Genomic DNA, 18,676 nt, shown 5'->3' on the forward strand with positions numbered 1-18,676 from the left:
AACAAACTTTTAATGCTTATTTTGACATTATTTCTATCACAACAAATGAAAAAAAAATTAGATTCCATTTCTTACCTACTTAAAAATAAACATTGAAATATATTGTAAATCATTATAAAAATCATTAGACAATGAGTGTTAAAAATTGCATTAAATGCTTAGAAAAATATAAAAGATTTTCAATAATACAATTATTGAAGTACAATTAGAAAAAATTCCAAGTTTTAAACTAAGAGTGATTAAAATTTTAATACAATTGTTGAAATATAATATGGATTTTAACATAACAATATTACTGAAGTGTATTTATAACAAATTTGATATTGCAGAGAAACAGTGATCAAACATTACAAAATAATTATTTTGTTTCATTATTTAATTATTTTAATTTTGTAGAGAGTTTAACGTTTTGTAGAAGTGTTTAATTTATTTTAGTTTATTTTTTATTTAATAAATTAAAGTAAAAATAAAAAAAACTAATAAAAATATATTTAATGATATAAAATAATTTTCTTCTGGATAATAAAAATAAAAACCTAACAACTCAAAAATTATGTATAATAATGTTTTAACTAAAAATTGACATGCACAAAGTTGCTTATTGAAAATTTAGTGTTTATTATGTCTGAGGATTAACTAATGCTTAGTATTATTTATTCTTGCTTAATGTTTCAATTTTTCTCTTATTTCTCTTTACTTCAGCTAATAAAGCTGCGTTTTTTTTCTCCTTCAGTAAAGCATCATTTTTTGTTTTCGTGTAGTTGTTTAAAAATACATTAGTGGAAGACCAAACAACCATATCCAAAAATTTTTCCATATAATGTCCAGAGGGGCAAAATTCCTCATTTCCAAGCAAATCCTTTTCTACAAGATAATTTTTAGTTAAATTTGTAACAACATTTCGCTGATTAATTTGTTTGTTAAATTCGGCCTCATATTCAAAACATAACTTCTTTACAATAATATAATTTAACAGAACCGCATTTACCACATGTTTTTTTGGAAGTAAGAGGCTCCCTCTGTCAAGAGCTTGAGTGTAATTGTATTCTTTAGATATAGGTAGCTCTTTGTCAAATAAATGAATTTCTCTACAATCTAAACAGTTGGTTTTTTTTAAAGCACTAAAGGCACAATAACCTGCAACATACACAATAACAGGCAATTGAGTTTTTGCAGAGGATAGATCAGGTGTCATAATTTTTAAAGAGGAGAATATCTTATCATTTTGAAACTCTTCTGCAAAATGTTCATTGTGTAGCAACTCTGTGACTTGGACAAGACCAAATGATTTTGTGGGGATGTTTAAATACAAAAGGGACTTTAATCTGAGCTTTGCCTCACATTCAAATAACTGCCTAGTTGAGATATTGTATTGGCATCCAGCTAATTGTCGATAACAACCAAATCTACTTTCCAAATCATCGGTTTGAAATTTCCCAGGCATAATATATTTAAAATTCAATTCATTGACACAATAATCCATAAGTTGCAGAATACCTTCAGTACTTAATTTTAGAGCTGCATGCGTTTCTCTACTAAACATTCCTGTATCACATTTCATTGATTCCCAGGCATCCAACCAGTCTAAAAATTTGTTTAAAAAGTTTATGCTTCTTTCGTTCTTATAGGAAAGGGGATATTGAAATTCATTTTTTAGGTGAAAACCTTTAGTTGGAGTTTTTACATTTACTATATTCCACCAGTTATTAATAATTTTTATAAAATTGGCAGTATTTTCATAATGAACAATACTATGGTTTTTACCTAATTCAAGCAATCCTTGAGGGACAAATTCATTAAAAATCTGCAAAACTAACTTAACATTTTGTCTTTCAAAACTTGAAGGATTAAGAGATTTTAGACTTAATTTAAAACCAAATTTTGCAAGGCTATTGAGTTCAATATCATAAAGCGTTTTTAATGCTGAAAATGATGCAGTGTAAAAATTGTGCCCTACGTCATTACCTGATTTTTCACCAAACATAGGATAAAAAAAACATTTATCGGGATTTTTTTGGTTAAGCCAATTATTGCGTATGCATTTTAACAGGTGCACAAAATCAATTAAGAAAAAAAGAGGTCTATTATTGTCAATGGGGTGAGGATAAACAAATTGCAGTTTAGGAGGATTAACAAATAGGGACATAGCTTTTCTGTTTATGGAATTATTATCTGTTGTTACAGAAATAACAAAGAATCCTAACTCTTCTAATCCCAGTATTACTTTATTTAGGAATTCGTGGAGTATTTCCCCAGTTATTTTTTTTACGGGTAAGACGTGCACTACATCTTTATAAGAAGAGAGAACACTTTTCAACATAAATACTTGGGCACTGGAAGTACAGTTACCATCATAAGAAGTTCCTACAATGTTGCCACTTTTATAATCAAAATATTCTTTTATGTGTATTTCATCTAGCATTATAAGGACAGTTTTATCGTCTTCATTTAAAAATTTAAACTTTTGTTGGATATACTTTAAAAAGTATTCATCGGATTGTTCGAACTGCGGACTAATATTTGATTTTAAGCAGATGTTTCTTATTGTGTTTGGATGTGGTAAAATAATATTGCCACTTTTACGTACAAATCTATATGCATTAGGGGATATTGTATAAATTAAGGAAGCAAAAATTAAAGTTTCGGCAGAATACCTGTATGCATGCTTATCATCGCCTATGTAAGAAAGTTGATCGATAATGAATAAAATTACATCGTTGCATACACTTGTGACATTTAAAAGGGATTTTAAAAATTCTTTAACAGTATTTATAATTATTTTTACATCTTTATCCGTTGGTGGTGTATCCAAAGCTAATTTTTTTAATTCATTCAAAATATCATCTATTGTATCAATAGCAACAAGCTGATGTGGAAATTTAAAGTTTTTTAAAACTTTTATTTCTGTTTTTTTAACATAAGCTTTTACTTCACAATTGGAATCTATATATAAAGAGATATTTACTTCTGGTACTGGCTGAACATCTAATAACATGAAAAGAATGTAACTCTCACTTTTTATAATATTCCAGGAGTTCTTCGTATCCGGCAGCTTAGACTTTAGGTCTGAAAAAGAGGAAAATTTTTGTGTTGCATCATACAATTCTTGACGTTTTACATTTTCAGCTGTTGCAGCTTGAATACTTTCCATTTCCTTTCTTAATTTTCGGTCATCCGAAGATTCTCGATTACTAACAGCTGTGGAAGAGAAGTGCTTCGGTAAATTTGGATGGAGAGATGGTACTGCATTAGGCTTTAATCTATAAGTAAAAAGAAAATTAGAATATAATATATAACCAGAGACACAAATACTTGATTTTAAAATAAATTTTACTTCTTAATCTTTAGTTCGGCTTCTATGAGTAGGCCCGTTTTCTTATCATAGGCAGATGTAGTTGTAAGGAGGTCTTCTTCACTAAAATGTTTTTCACACACCTAAAAACAATTAAGAATAGGTTAAATCATGTTTAAATCTTTGAAGAAATTCCAAAATTTCAAATGCCAAGAGAATATATGGGAGAAAGAAAAGGAAAAAAAAAAGAAAAAAGAAAAATACTAGCATAATGCTTACCTTGCTGTGTTTTGTAGGACTGAAATGCTCTCTTTTAATGGCGCGAATCCATTTTTCTCTCAATGCGTCATTTTTAGGGAAGCTAAAAACACTGACTTTAGGGCCATTTTTGTAATTCCCTCGACATGCTGGTACACAACATGGATGAGGCATACCTTGTTTAAAATTTTGTAATAATTAATTGCATAAGAATGAGTTTCGATTACAAATATCCAAATCAAAATACTAGTACGCCTGACTAAAACAAACGAAGAAGAAAGTGTCACATGTCGCGGGGAATGATCGAAGTATGGTGACGTCACGAGGGGTTGATGACGCAGTTGGAAGGCCTTCTCATCTCGTAGGTCACGGTTCACATCACGACCGAAGGTCACCAATGTGGAGAAAGTAGTTATCGATAATGTCAACCTTCTTCTATGAAAAGGTACCCCACCATAGATTCATCATCATCATCAATATTTATCTGAGTGGCTGGAGCCGTTAGCCGCAAATACCCCATTCGTCTTGAATTGTGATCTTTCGGGTGGTTCATTCTGGTTATTACCATAGATTCGAGTTAACATGCCTTATCTACTACTGAATTGTGATTGTATTTTTGTAGTGGTAGATACACACATGCCTGTCTCATGGTTTTGGGAAGATTATTTATGTATTTAACGTATATTGCGCAGAAAATATCGTAAACTGAAAAGAAACAACCATTTTTCCATTCATTAGCACTTGTTAGAAAGAAAATGTCAGAATATTTATCAAAATTCTTCAAGAAATCGTACGTTTCTTCTAACCACAACAAAAGGCGGAATGACAAGCTCAAACCGCCCTAGCTGCAAAATGATTTGGGCCCTCATCGGGCCAATATTCACTAATCTTAGTTCACTAATGTTTCAAATTGCTGCTATTTTCCGATATCAGTCTATATATTTGGAAAAGACCAATATTTCCTATAGTCACATGGGTCTATATATCCTATCTAGATTTGTCCGATTCTCCCTACATTTTACAGTCACTTTACAACCAATATCGGCCTTTCACCTAATGAAGTTAAATAACCATCGCAGCAACTCAGCTCACCTAATGAAGCCGATTAGTTCTTTTGCAGTTTTGTACATATTACAACTGGGTTCGAGCCCCAGCGTTGGCTCCACTATATTTTTTCCATTCCCTTCAACACTTAAAGAGTGCCCCGCACTTCCCTATTTGTAACCGTGGACTATTATAACATAAAACTCTATTCACACAAAGACGCCAGCACCTTAAAACTGCTTAACACAAAAACGACTTGTAATTCCAATCTCTTACGGGAGAGGAAACAATCAAATAAACTTATAAAATCACATCCCATGGTTTTTTTCATAAAACACAACTCAACTAAAACGTAACTTTAATGCCTATTACTTAACAAAAAGACCAATGCCCAGTACAGTTTTTTTTAACTGTTTTGAAACCATGCCAGTTGCAAATGGTTGAGGAACAGAACAGTTTTGTATTCGTGTTTCTTTTTTAACCATACTAGATGTTCACGGTTTCAAAATCGTAAAGGTAAAAACTTTTCTTTGCGTAAACTTTATGATTTGTAGATGGACATATTGCGGCGGTTATTCTAACGTAAGTCAGGAAAGTAAAATTTTTCAAGTGTGTTAGAAACACTGATGTTTGAAAAATGTGATTTCAAATCATTGTTATAAATGTTTATTAAAAAAAATATTGTCGTTTCCAAATTAAACTAAATTATTTCTTTTTCTTTTTAAGGAAAAACTGTTTGTAGAAGCTGTTCAGTATGCAACAGAAGATGGGGTAGTAAGTATTGAGCCAGTTAACTTATCCCGATGAGATTAAACAGATTTTTTTAACTGTCCGAGTCCGGCTCCTGCGATTTGAGAGGGGTCGAAGAAATTTTTTTCCCCTTGTTTCAGTACTGATCCCGCTATTTCACCGTGTAGGTTAAAAAAAAAAGAAAGAAAAAAAAACATAATTTGATGGTTATTTTCGCTGCTGGATGACACTAGAGCATACCTGTCAACTCTTCCGGATTTTCCGGAAGATTTTATTTTCACATTTAAAGTGGTAGCAATACTCAGGTTATTCCAATAAACTTTTTGAATTATAATGATAATTATAAATGAGTTTGATCACCACTACATATAAATGATTATAATAAATATATGAAAGCATAATAATCATTGCTCAAGCGATTTTCAACAGAATCAAAATATAGATATATTTTTGAGTCAGATTGTTTTTCGTTTATTGTTTTACAACCACTCTGAAAATCCATTCTCGGAAAGAGTGAAAGTTGGCAGGTATGCACTAGAGGGCTCATGAATTTTGCTTCCTCACTTGATAGATATTTGTCCCGTGTGTATTTGTGAGTTTGCTTGCTGTTTGTTTTTCTTTCACGCGATTAGCATTATTGAAAGATATGGATTTGCCGAGTGTCAGCGGTGTTACATGTGGGAATAAAAAACGAAAATATCTTGATAATGGAAATAGTGATTCGGAGTATTCCATAAATCAGGGTTTTTCTTTTCTTTTTTCTGTTTATTACAAAATTTCTGTAACATTTTTTGAGACAAAATGCTTACAAGCTATATTCACTTGAAAATGAAAATAGCGCACCAATTTTTTCACTCATAATTCCTGCACACTGAAATAGTGGGATATATGCATGTTATTCAATGAGAGACGATTGTATAATTTCAACAATATAACCAAAGCCAAATATATCAAAACAATAATGTGAGAAGCACTTGAAAATTAAAATTCAAACAAAATAGAACACATTAAGTAAAAAATAGATCGTTTAAAAAACAGAAGAAAACGAAATCTATAAAGTGAGTAGCGAATTCAAATGAACTTATCTGCACGGAAAACTTTCAAGAATGATTCAAAATATTTTCATAATAGGATTACCAGATAACAAAATGTGAAAACAGAAGCACGAATAGAGCTAAAAAATGAGGAGATTTTATTTTATGGCTCGTTCTTACTGCAGTACTGAAGCGCGTTTGATTTGTTAGTTACCATGGATTGACCCAAAAATGAATGTGAGTAAGGTAATAATATTATACTGGATAATTTAAAGAGCTTTATAATTTAGAAGGTTGATATTTAATAATAAAATTTTTATGATTTTGGTTCTATGATTATTGTTTTATTTAAAAACGAGAGAGGGGAAAACATCATTTGCCCGTTTTGCAGAGATTTTAACCCATGGATTTGTCCGAATTATATTTTCACATTGTTAAATTAAAAACTAACAAAGAAGTTTTGAGTAAATTAATTAATAATCACATACAATTAACTCAATGATTTTATATAGAATTTAATTACTTTCGTTTGGTATTGTTTTTTTTCTTCTTCCAATTTTGAAAGAGTTTGTTTATTTGCGCTTTGGATAGGTACATAATAACTACATAATATTTTAGTTCAATTCACTTGATTAAAAATGGTATTTAAGTAGTTGTTTTCCTAAACATAAGAATTTCATGAAATAAGCTTATTTATATTAAAATCAAAATCATTTATTTTCAACAATTCGTATTAATCAACAAAGCAGTTATTTTCTTCTTTTTTAATGCCCAAATCCAAAAATTTAAAATTAATATTATCATCATGATTACGGAGCAACATTAATTCCTCGGGATAAATGTTATTCAATAAAATTGTACAATCTTGAAAATTAATGATAGTTAATCAATAAATCAAACCACAAGCGGAGAAAAATATATTTGTATTATTAGCGTTAAATATATATTTCTCTTAAAAAAAATTATAGTATTTTTGTCAACGTGTGCTGATTTCACCAAATCTGAAGCATGTGATGGAATAGAAAAAGCAAGTGTAAGTATAAGTATCACTTGATGTTATTATAAATTTATATTTTGTATGATCTTTAGAAATAGTATTTAGTTATCCAGAAATCACTGAAGAATTAATTAAATTATGGTTCTTAAAGTTTAGTGCATGTTGCTCTACTGTATCAAACATACTATATCAATATTGCGATACTATATTTAAAAGATATTCAAATAAAAATAAAAATAAAATATTTTTTTTCCGAACTATTATTGACTTACTGACACTAAATACATTGGGAATGGGTTATAAGTACTTAATAAATTAAAATAGCTACTTCATATAAGTATTGTGACAATAATTCTGCTTATAGTTTCCAGAAACGGAATAGTAACTAATCAGTAAAGAACTTATTTTGACACGTAAGGCGCCGAAAGCAAGCAACCTTGCAGCAAATGTTTTTTTTTTCTTTTTTGAATAATTTACTAAGGTTGATTGGTTTACCGTTATTCTTACACAGCAAACATGCTTGAATGATAATTTTATTTTTTTCAAAAGATTAAACATAGGCATTTTTACAAAAAAATATTTTTATAAGCTTTTATTACAAATTTTTTTTTATTTCTTTCCCCTCTTCCTTTATTTGTTATAAATATTTTTTATGATGACTTGTTATGTTTTTGCATCCAATTTCGATAGGAAGAGGCCATCTATACGAACTTCATGCTCGTTAACTATGATAGTTAAATTTAAAATTGTTTCAAGCTGGGATGGTTTATTTGCTAATCATTTATAAACTACGTTGTCGTGTCGACATATTTATTCAAGCAGTATTATAGACTTGTTTTTTCCGTCGAAAAATTATTTAAAATACGAAAAATAATTCATATAAAATTTCATTTCAGTTTTTTTTTAGTTAATTTTTACATATGTTTTTTTCTTATTATAGAGCTGCGGCACAGAAATATTAAACAGACTTCATGCTGAAGGAAAATGCTGAAGACTCAAATTATAGCATCGACTTAATATATTCTTCGATAATGCAAATATAGAGCTTCAACCATTTAAGCATTTGCTAACTAATTATTTTCGAAAAAATAAAATTTACCCTTAGCAAGTTCAAGAAGCTAATTCTTCTTTAATTCTATATGTGTTTCCTCCAAAACAGAATTTCTTTTATTTTTTCTTCTTTTTTTTTAACTTTTACAAGCTTTTTGATTTAGGAACGATAATAAAAATTGAAATAAGTGTGTAAGTACATCAAACGGTTACATATAAACAAAAAAATATTAAAACTGCCTTTTTTTAATTAATATCTACTGATATACTTTTTTTGCCATTTAGTACTATAATTATAGCTTTTAGCCTTTAAGCCGATCTAGAGTTAGCTTTTCTGGATCGGTCTTCAAATCTGCTGAAAACACTAGATTCTAAAAAGGAGTAGAAAAAAGAATTATCAAAATTGAAAGACAGGTGGTAAAAAATCAATGCTACTTTTGAACTTCTAAAATGACGGAAATATATATATATATATGTATATATATATGAAGATAAAACGAAGGAAAATTATAGACATATGAAAATGGGGGAAGGGGAAATAATGATTGAAAAAATAACAAACAACTGATTAAAAAAAAAGAAAAGAATGCAATTTTTTTTAAAAAAACCGGAAAAAAAAGATATAACCTTTTCATCTGCCCACACGATTATATCCGCAAAAAAGAGTGCGGATGCTTTCTAATATTGTATCAATATAGCCAAAGCAAAATATATTATTACAATAGTGTGAGGAGCACTCAAAATTGTTTTTACAAGAATTACATCAAATAAAATAGAACACAATAAGAAAAAATAGCACGTAAACACAGAAAATAAAATAAAAGAAAAAGAAAAAACAATCTAAAACAAAAACTATAAGGCGAGTAGCGAAATCAGATGTACTTACATAAACAGGAAATTTTTCAAGAATGATTTAAAAATATTTTCGCAACAAGATTGCTAGATTACAAAATATGAAAACAAAAGCTCAAATTGAGTGTAACTAGAGGGGTTTTGTTTTAAAGTGCCGTTCTTACTGCATTGCTGAAGTACTTTGTTATGCTGTGCATTGATTTGTTAGTTACCAAGGATGGTCCCGAAATGGATATGCGCAAGGTAATATTATACTGGATAATTTAAAAAAGTTGACCATAAATAATTTTAGAAAATAAATATTTAAGAAAAAATATAAAATAGAAAAGAGAAACATAAATTGCCTGTTTTGCAAATGATTTTAGCCAAGGATTTGCCGAAATGGATTTGCACATGTAAAAATTATATAAATTATGAAAGAAAAAAAAATTAATAGATAATTTTAACACGGATTTGCCGGAAATAGATTTGCACATGGAAAAATTAATAAAGACATTTTTAGTAAATAATTGTACCCACGGATTTGTCCTAAATGGATTTGCACATGGAAAAATGATAAAAATTAACAAAGAAAAAATTTTTAGTAGATAATTTTAGCCACTGATTTGCCCGAAATGGATTTGCACATGGAAAAATTATATAGATTAACAAAGGAAATTTTTTTGTAAAGGAATTTTTTAGTAAATAATTTTGACCACGAAATTGCCCGAAATGGATTTGCACATGGGAAAATAATATAAATTAACGAAGAAAATGTTTAGTAAATATATCCACAAAAATATACGATTAATTCAATGATTTTACATAAAATTTTATAACTTTAGTTGGGTATCCATTATTTTTATCGCATTTTGAAAGAGTTTATCTATGTGTTTTTTGGATAAATAAATATTACTACATATTCTTTTAATTCTGTTCATTTCATTAAAAGTGGTATTTAAATAGATGCTCCTAGAAACATCAGAATTCCAAGGGATTAGTTTATTAATATCAAAATTAAAATCATTTCTTTTATCGTATAAATCAACAAAGCAGATATTTTCAATTTTTATAATAACCAAATCCAAAAATTTGAAATTAATATTATCATCATGATTTCGAAGTAAGATTAATTCCTCAGGGAAAATATCATTCAATAAAATCGTCAAATCTTGAAAATTAAAGATAATTAAAACATCAATATATGTAAAAACAAATTTAATACTAAGAGTATAATTTTTTTCATAATAAAGCAAAAATAAGTTAGTTAAGAGAGATGAATAATTAGATCCTTGTGGTATTCCATCAATTTGAAGAAAAATAGCCCTTCCATTGTAAAGATAAGTATTAAAAAGGCAAAAATTAATCAGTATTTTCCAATAATCAAAATCACAACAAAGGATATTTTTTGAAAATCATAGTAATAATTCAAAGGGACATCTTTTAGATTAGAAAGGGGAATGCTATTGAAAAGATCCTGGAAATCAAAAGTCGCAATAGAATTAATTTTATTATGTTTAATGAAATCTAAAATCGGTTGATTATTAGTGATAATCCAAGAGAGACTTTCTTTAGAAATATTGTTAATGATTTTATTTAAGTTGTTAGAGAAAATGGTACCAGGTTTAGTTAAATAAGTATTAGATCCACTTGTGATAGTTCTAAATTTTACAGGAACTTTATGAAATTTAGGACTGATAATTAAGTAAGGAAATTGTACACTGCGAATTTTAATTTTTAATCTCTTATAAAAGGCTAAAATTTTTTTAATGACAATATTATTATTGAAATTACTTAGTTTAAAATCTTTACTATTTTTTAATTCCGTATTTAAAAGTTCAGCATAGAATTTTTTACGGAATATCGCATAGTTATTGTTAGCTTTGTCTATGGGAGTAATTAAAAAAATTTTTTAAAGTTGCTTAATTGATTGGATAATATCAGAAAAATTTGTTGGATTGTTACTCTTATTTAAATTATCCTTATTATTGAAAACAAAGTTTTTCAAGTAATAATAAACACCCCATTTCCAGTCTGTTAGCATACCTAAAGATAGGTAAAGATTGGTAAAGGTAAAGAGAATCTATTTGATATCTATAAAAAAAACTATTGAGATCATTAAGAAAGTATTTTAGAATTTTATTGATTGATATATGGTAAATGGGTCTAAATTTTGTGCCTTTTATCATTAAATTCCTAAGTTCTAAATTTTCTATAATATTTAAATTACCAGCAATAATATGTTTATGATGTTTATCAACAAAATCAAAATATTTCTCTTCCTCACAGTGACATTCATAATCGGATATATTACTACTCCCTAAATGTTTGCTTATATCATTATAATTAAATATGGTTCTACCAAGAGATTTATTATATTTGAAACTTTTAATTATGTTAAAATCTTTTAATGGAAATAAAGCTTTGAAATTTTCAAAAATGTTGTGAAATTTGATCTTATCGAAAATAGGATTTTAGAAGTTAATAACGAAATATAAATTATCTAAACTTTTCTTTTTATTTGGCGAAATTTTGCTCATTTTGGCCTTTATAAGATCGAAACAAAGAATTTTGAAATGCAAATTAATAAAAGAAAAGTAAATAATAAGATCTTAGAACTTATATACATCATAATTCTTAAGGAAGAAGACAAAATCTGTAATTGGTTAAATGCTATAATATTTATTAAAATCTTTTTCCATATTAGAAAGACTATTAAGAGAGTTTCTATTACTTCTTGAACCCCGTTTACCTCGATTTGTACGCTTATCTTTAATATAAAAAAGTGAATAAGTTGAGGAGTTATTAAAGTTAATCTGTGTATGTTGGGAGGTATCGTTTTGCCCTTACGACGAAACTGCATGTTTTGTTTAAAAGCATGTAGTAATTTTCTTTCTGTAGTCTTAAATCTAAATCTTCTATAATATCTAAAATATTAATTTTGACACTGTTAAATTTAACTACTCTAAAATTATTCAATTCCAGGTTATTGATAGTCTTATTACTGTTTATATCAAAACGGTGTTGATTAATTTGAATGTTAAGTGAGTTATTGGCTTGTCCAACATATTTCATATTACAGGAGCCACAGGTTAACATATAAATAACATTTTTAATTTTACAAAAAGATTTAGAGCTAGCGTTATAAAGAAATGTATGTTTTTTGTCAATATTAGGGCAAGTTTTGCATCTTTTATCACCACACGGACGGTAAAGTTTCGGGAATAGAATGCATTTCAAAAAATCGCTTACTTTCGCTTTTGCTTTCAGAGTGGCAGGATGTCGATCCGAAGTTACCCTCTGATTTAGGCTCTCCGTACCGGGTAAAACATGAAGAATAATTTAAATATTAAACACATTTTTTACCAGGAACTAAATTGTTATAATTGTTTGAATCCATAAAAATAGGCTCATAGAGCAACGTCCTAAACACACGTAACGTCCTAAGGACAGGAAATTTAAAAAAGTATATATATATATATATATATATATATATATATATATATATATATATATATATATATATATATATAGAGAGAGAGAGAGAGAGAGAGAGAGAGCCAATAATATAATGTAATAAGACAAAAAAAGCAAAGAAAAAAAGAAAAAAATTCAAAAAACTATTTGAAAGAGAAAAAAATATTGAAAATTTAAAAGAAAGTAGACAAAATTAATTAAAACTAGAATATTTAACAAAATGACCTAGATGAGGTATAATACGGTTATCAAAACACACGATTTTTTCCGCAAATATAGTGCTTTCAAATATTGTATTAACAAATCAAAATATAGTAATATAATAGTATGAGGGACATTATAAAGGAAAGAGACTGATTGGTAAACAAGCTTTTAACAAGTGAAAGTATCATGAAAATTCTAGAAAAATTCATGAAATTTCAATCGAACTCAAGCATTTTTATAGATGAAACAAAAGAGGAACACATGAAAGGAGAAAGGTAGTCAAGTACTTATGAATAATTTGCAAAAATGATTTAAAATATTTTTGTAATTCAATTGCCGGGTTACAAGGTATGAAATTAAAGGGTAAGTATAGACTACTGGTTTACAATTTTATGACGCGCTTATAAAGTAATGCATTTGATTTTTTTGTTACCTTATATTGAACTGTAATCTGCATTTCTGCAAGATAATGATACAGTAGTGTGAATAATTCAAATTTTACAATTAATAAAAGGTGGAATAATTTTAAATAGGTGGTTAAACATTTAATGGATTATTGAAGGAGTTCGTTGGCTAGTTCTGGAATACAGCCGAAGCGTTCTTCCCCACCCTCAGTAAAAAAGTATCTATGACAAATGTCAATATTTCAGAAATGGAACATTGTTAAAAATGTAAAAACGCATTTAAAAATTTACATCACTATTTTTATTAATTATGTGATATTTAGTATTGAATTGGCAAATTTTAAGAAATTCGGTTAACCTATATCTGCTGGAAATGGACATATTTGTTTCGGCAAATTACTGATTCGATTACAAATGTATTTAAATAAATGTTTTTAGAAACATTTAATTTCCCCGCAATTAGTTCATTTTAAACTTAACATCATTCTTTTTATCGTATAAGAAAACAATGTAGATAGTTTCTTCTTTTTGAATATTTAAGTCCAAAAAAACTTAAAATAATGTACCCATGATCCGTCTACCATTGAGGACATCTTAAGTCAGCACTGTGGGCGGTGTGAACCCGGTGCGGAATTCGTATCGCCGGGAAGGCGAACGCTCTATCCCTTGAGCCTACACGGCTAAAGTTAATTGTAACTTTAGATCCTTGCGATGTTACATATTTTGAATGAAAAATACTTTCCATTGTATAGATAATTGTTAAAAAAAATGCTGATCAGGATGCGTAGCCAGATTTTTTAACAAAAAATAAGCACTTTCTAAGTACTTTTCAAGCATACAAAAAATATTTTTAATCACTTTCAAAAAGAAATCATGATAGGAATCTGTGCAGGTATAAAAATTATTTCTTTTTCTATCGCTTAAGGCTCTTAATTTATAAATATAAAAACAATAAAATTTAAAAACATTTTCAAAAACTTTACATAATCATGATAATATAACTAGATTTTCATAAATATTGCAGAGAAAATTATGAAAATCTTTTTTTTTGTAATTTAAAACGACAATCGACACGGCAAAGAAAAATATCTCTTTCTTTAAATTAAGCACTTTTTACAATCCCCAAATAAAAAAAAGCACCCCTAAGGACTTTTAAAAAACGTAAGTCAAAAATTCGCGCCTTTATGCACTTTTTTAAAAAAGCACCACACCCTGGCAGATTAATTAAAATTTCCCAGTAAATAATTTTGCGATTAAGGATAATTTTATAAAAATAATAATAATAAAATTAGTTTGAGAAGTGGAATGCCATTACAGAGAAATTGGAACTGAAATGTCGATATAGATATAATTAAGTTGTGTTTAATAAAGTATTAAGTAGGTTTTTCATTATCAATTATCAAAGAAAAACCTTCTTTAATAATAATGTTAATGCTGAAAAAAAACGTCAGGTTTAATTAAGTAAATATTAGATTCACAAGTGATTGTTCGAAACTAAATTTAATTAGTAACGAGATTTTAGACAGATTAATAAGTATAGAAAGCGTAAATGATTAATTTTAAATATTAACCGGGTATCAAAAAAACTTTCTTTAATCATAATATAATTTGCATTGTTAAACTTGAAATTTTTACTATTTATTTTTACTATTTATTATTTCGAAGCTCAATTTAGAATTTTTACAGAAGATAGCATAATTGTAGTTAGCTTAATACAAGAGGGTTATAATAAAATTCTTTAAAATTTTTTTAATAGCCAGATCACTTTAAAAAAATATCGAATTATTACAGTAATTTACAATTCTTTCAGAATTGAGAAGAAAGATTCTTAATCTCTGATAAATTGTCCATTTCCATTCTGTAAACAGACCTAAACGTAGAGAGAATCTTTTGATAATCTGTAGATAAAAATAATTTGAATAATTTAGAACGTATTTTAGAATAGATATATGGTAAAGATATCTAAAATTTGCGCTTTTTCACGTTGAATTTCTTATTTCTGAACTTTCAATAATAAATTATCAGTAATACTATTTAGATTATATTCATCAATAAATTCTAAAAATTCCTCTACTTTATAATGAGATAATTTAATTTTTCCTTTTTTTATGCTAATATCAATATAATTAAAAATCGTTCAACTAAGAGTTTATTATATTTATAACTTTTAACTATGTTAATAAATTTCAATGAAATTTTTTTTAATTCTCAAACGTATTATGAAATTTAAGCACATCAAGAATGGGATTCTGAAAAACAATAACAAAATATAAGTTATCTAATTTTTTTTATTTATTTAATAAAAGTTCACTGATGTTAGCTCTCACAAGAACGAAACAAGGGATTTTAAACAATAAAATAGAAAAATCAAAAATTGTTAATTGAGCCGGTTTTTCAATTGTTAATTGAACCGGTCTAATTGATAACGAATCGCTCTCTCTCTCTCTCTCTCTCTTTTCGTGCTCTTCACACTATTGTATTGATACATTTTGTTATTGGCAAGATTAATACAATATTGGAAAACATTATTTTGAGGATAAATCGTGTGAGCAAATGTTTTATACACACATTCACGTATACAGACACACAACATATATATATATATATATATATATATATATATATATGTATGTATGTATGTATGTATATATATATATATATATATATATATATATATATATATATATATATATATATATATATATATATATATATATATATATATATATATATATATATATATATATATATATATATATATATATATATATATATATATATATATATATATATATATATATATATATATATATATATATATATATATATATATATATATATAAGTTCAAAATGAAGAATAAAACATAGAAAAATTATAGACATATGAAAAAAAGGGGGTGGGAAATAATAAGTAAAAAAATAACAAACAACATTTTATTTAAAAAAAAAAAAAAATTTAATGTTAATTAAAAAACCGGAAAAAAAGCCGAAAAAAAAAGATATAATCTTTTCTTCAGCCCACACGATTATATCCGCAAAACAGAGTGCTTTCTGATATTGTATCAATAAAGCCAAAGCAAAATATATTAATACAATAGTGTGAGGAGCACTCAAAAAAATTTTTATAAAATAACTACAAGAAAATAGTTCATAAAAATTAAAAATAACATGTAAAGACAGATAATAAAATAAAATAAAAAGAAAAAACATTAATAAGGGGGACTATAAAGCGAGTAGCAAAATCATAACAACTTACTTGGACGGATATTTTTCAAGAATGATTTAAAAATGTTTTCGCAGAAAGATTGCCAGATTACAAAATATGAAAACAAAAGCGCCAATTGAGTGTAACAAGAGGATTTTAAAGTGTCGTTCTTACTGCACTGCTGAAGTGATTTGTTATTCTGTGTTTTGATTTGTTAGTTACCAAGGATGGGCCCGAAATGGATGTGCGCATGGTAATATTATACTGGATAATTTTAAAAATTGATCATAAATAGTTTTAGAAGATAGATGTTTATTTAAGAAAAAATAGAAAAGAGAAACATAAATTGCCTGCTTTGCAAATATTTTTAGCCTCGGATTTGCACGATATGGATTAGCACATAGAATAATTATTTAAATTATCAAAGAAAAATTTTACTAGATAATTTTAACACGGATTTGCCCGAAATGGATTTGCACATGGAAAATTGTATAAATTAATAAAGAAATTTTTAGCAAACAATTTTATCCACGGATTTGCCCGAAATGGATTTGCACATGGAAAAACTGTATAGATTAACAAAGGAAATTATTTAGTAAAGGAATTTTTGGTAAATAATTCTAACCACGGATTAATCCGTGATTTTTAATCTGGTGATTTTTAAGTAAAATCAAACCATTTTCTTTGAATCATAATGACATAATAACAATGAACAATGCCGATCTACCGTCAGCTATTGCTGAGTATACTGACAATATCTTCTATTCCGGATAGATTTTATTTTTCACTGACTGTGGCTCCCTCAATCTCTGATCAACGGAAACAATTTGTTAATCACTTCAAGGTAAGCAGAAAATTTCTGTTATTCCATGTAAAATTCCGTTTTTCCTCTGGAGCAGAACTTTTTCGTTAATTAAAAGAAAGTATGCAGCGAATCACAGAAAAAAAAGTCCAGTAAGTTCCAGGATACAATAATACAGGGAAGACAATGTAACGACAAATATTTACAAGCGGTATAAGTAAACTTAGCTAATAAAATTTATCCCTAATAATATTCAATGCAATGAATTTTACCAGCGCTGTGAAACCTAAATTGGTATATGACTTCCTAATAGCATTTGTAATAGCATTAGTGTTTTCATTTAGTAAACTCATCATTAGTGTTTTCATTTAGTAAACTTTCATTTAGCGCTGTAAAACCTCAATAGGTATATGACTTCCTAATAGCATTTGTGATAGCATTAGTGTTTTCATTTAGTAAACTAAACAATGGAACTCATACAATTTATCTGTACAATTAATGTATTCTGATTAAAAGTAATCAATTATTTAAAATTGCTATTGTATTGTTATCAAAATCACTTGAAACTATGATTACATTTATTCCTAGTGTAATCGAATATTACTTGCTTTAAGGATTTCTTATTAGATTAAGAATAAAGGTAATCATGATTACTTACTTGCATTATATTTGAATGAAAATGATTATGGTGACATAGAATTGGGATTACATAATAAATATCTATAATCATGATAATAACTTGTTTATGTTTTCATGTTGTGATTAGAAATAATCATAAACGCTTGTAATTCGTAATTGTGATGATTGCCTAGCATGATTACATATATTAACCATCTGTTAGTTGTGTAGTTGATTACTACGTAATTATTACATGTAACTGATTACAACTGTATTCGATTGTTTTAATTGATTGCTGTAATCGGTGCAAATCTTTTCATGAAACGATATAATATTTGCATTTCACTCCAGTTACTCAAAAGTTTATTCAAAACATCAATTGTTATCAATGGATTTAATTATCAATTATTTATAAAAAGTATGAAAAATTAGCATAATTTAACGCAGCAAATCATAAATAATGAATAAATTTGCCTATGGTCTGTTATTAGGACTGGAGGTAGCTATGACTAAAATTCCCCTCTGTTGTTATTAACAGAGGTACCATAATTTACCGACTAAGATCCCTCAAATTTTGAGTCAAATAAATATTGCACCAAAAATGAAGGAAAAAGGATAATCGATTATAGTTTAATAAAACATAAAGATTATTTAATGAAATTATACAAATGAGAATAAATTAAACCCACTTTATGACTTTTCTTATTTCT

The 18,676-nt window shown here is 27.4% G+C and overlaps 1 protein-coding gene across 1 annotated transcript; it reads right to left on the reverse strand.

Moving 5' to 3' along the window:
* Positions 1–230: 230 nt before the first annotated feature.
* Positions 231–3,858, reverse strand: LOC147808579 (uncharacterized). The gene is made up of 3 exons (XM_087163423.1): positions 3,572–3,858; positions 3,335–3,435; positions 231–3,260 (listed from the first exon to the last, which is right to left on the reverse strand). Exons 1-3 carry the CDS (start codon positions 3,722–3,724, stop codon positions 650–652), a joined length of 2,865 nt encoding a protein of 954 aa, XP_087019549.1. The 5' UTR covers positions 3,725–3,858; the 3' UTR covers positions 231–649.
* Positions 3,859–18,676: the final 14,818 nt, after the last annotated feature.

The sequence above is a fragment of the Parasteatoda tepidariorum genome, chromosome 5 (genome assembly GCF_982258835.1).
Source record: "Parasteatoda tepidariorum strain Cologne lab strain chromosome 5, Ptep-v5.0, whole genome shotgun sequence".
NCBI lineage: Eukaryota > Metazoa > Arthropoda > Arachnida > Araneae > Theridiidae > Parasteatoda > Parasteatoda tepidariorum.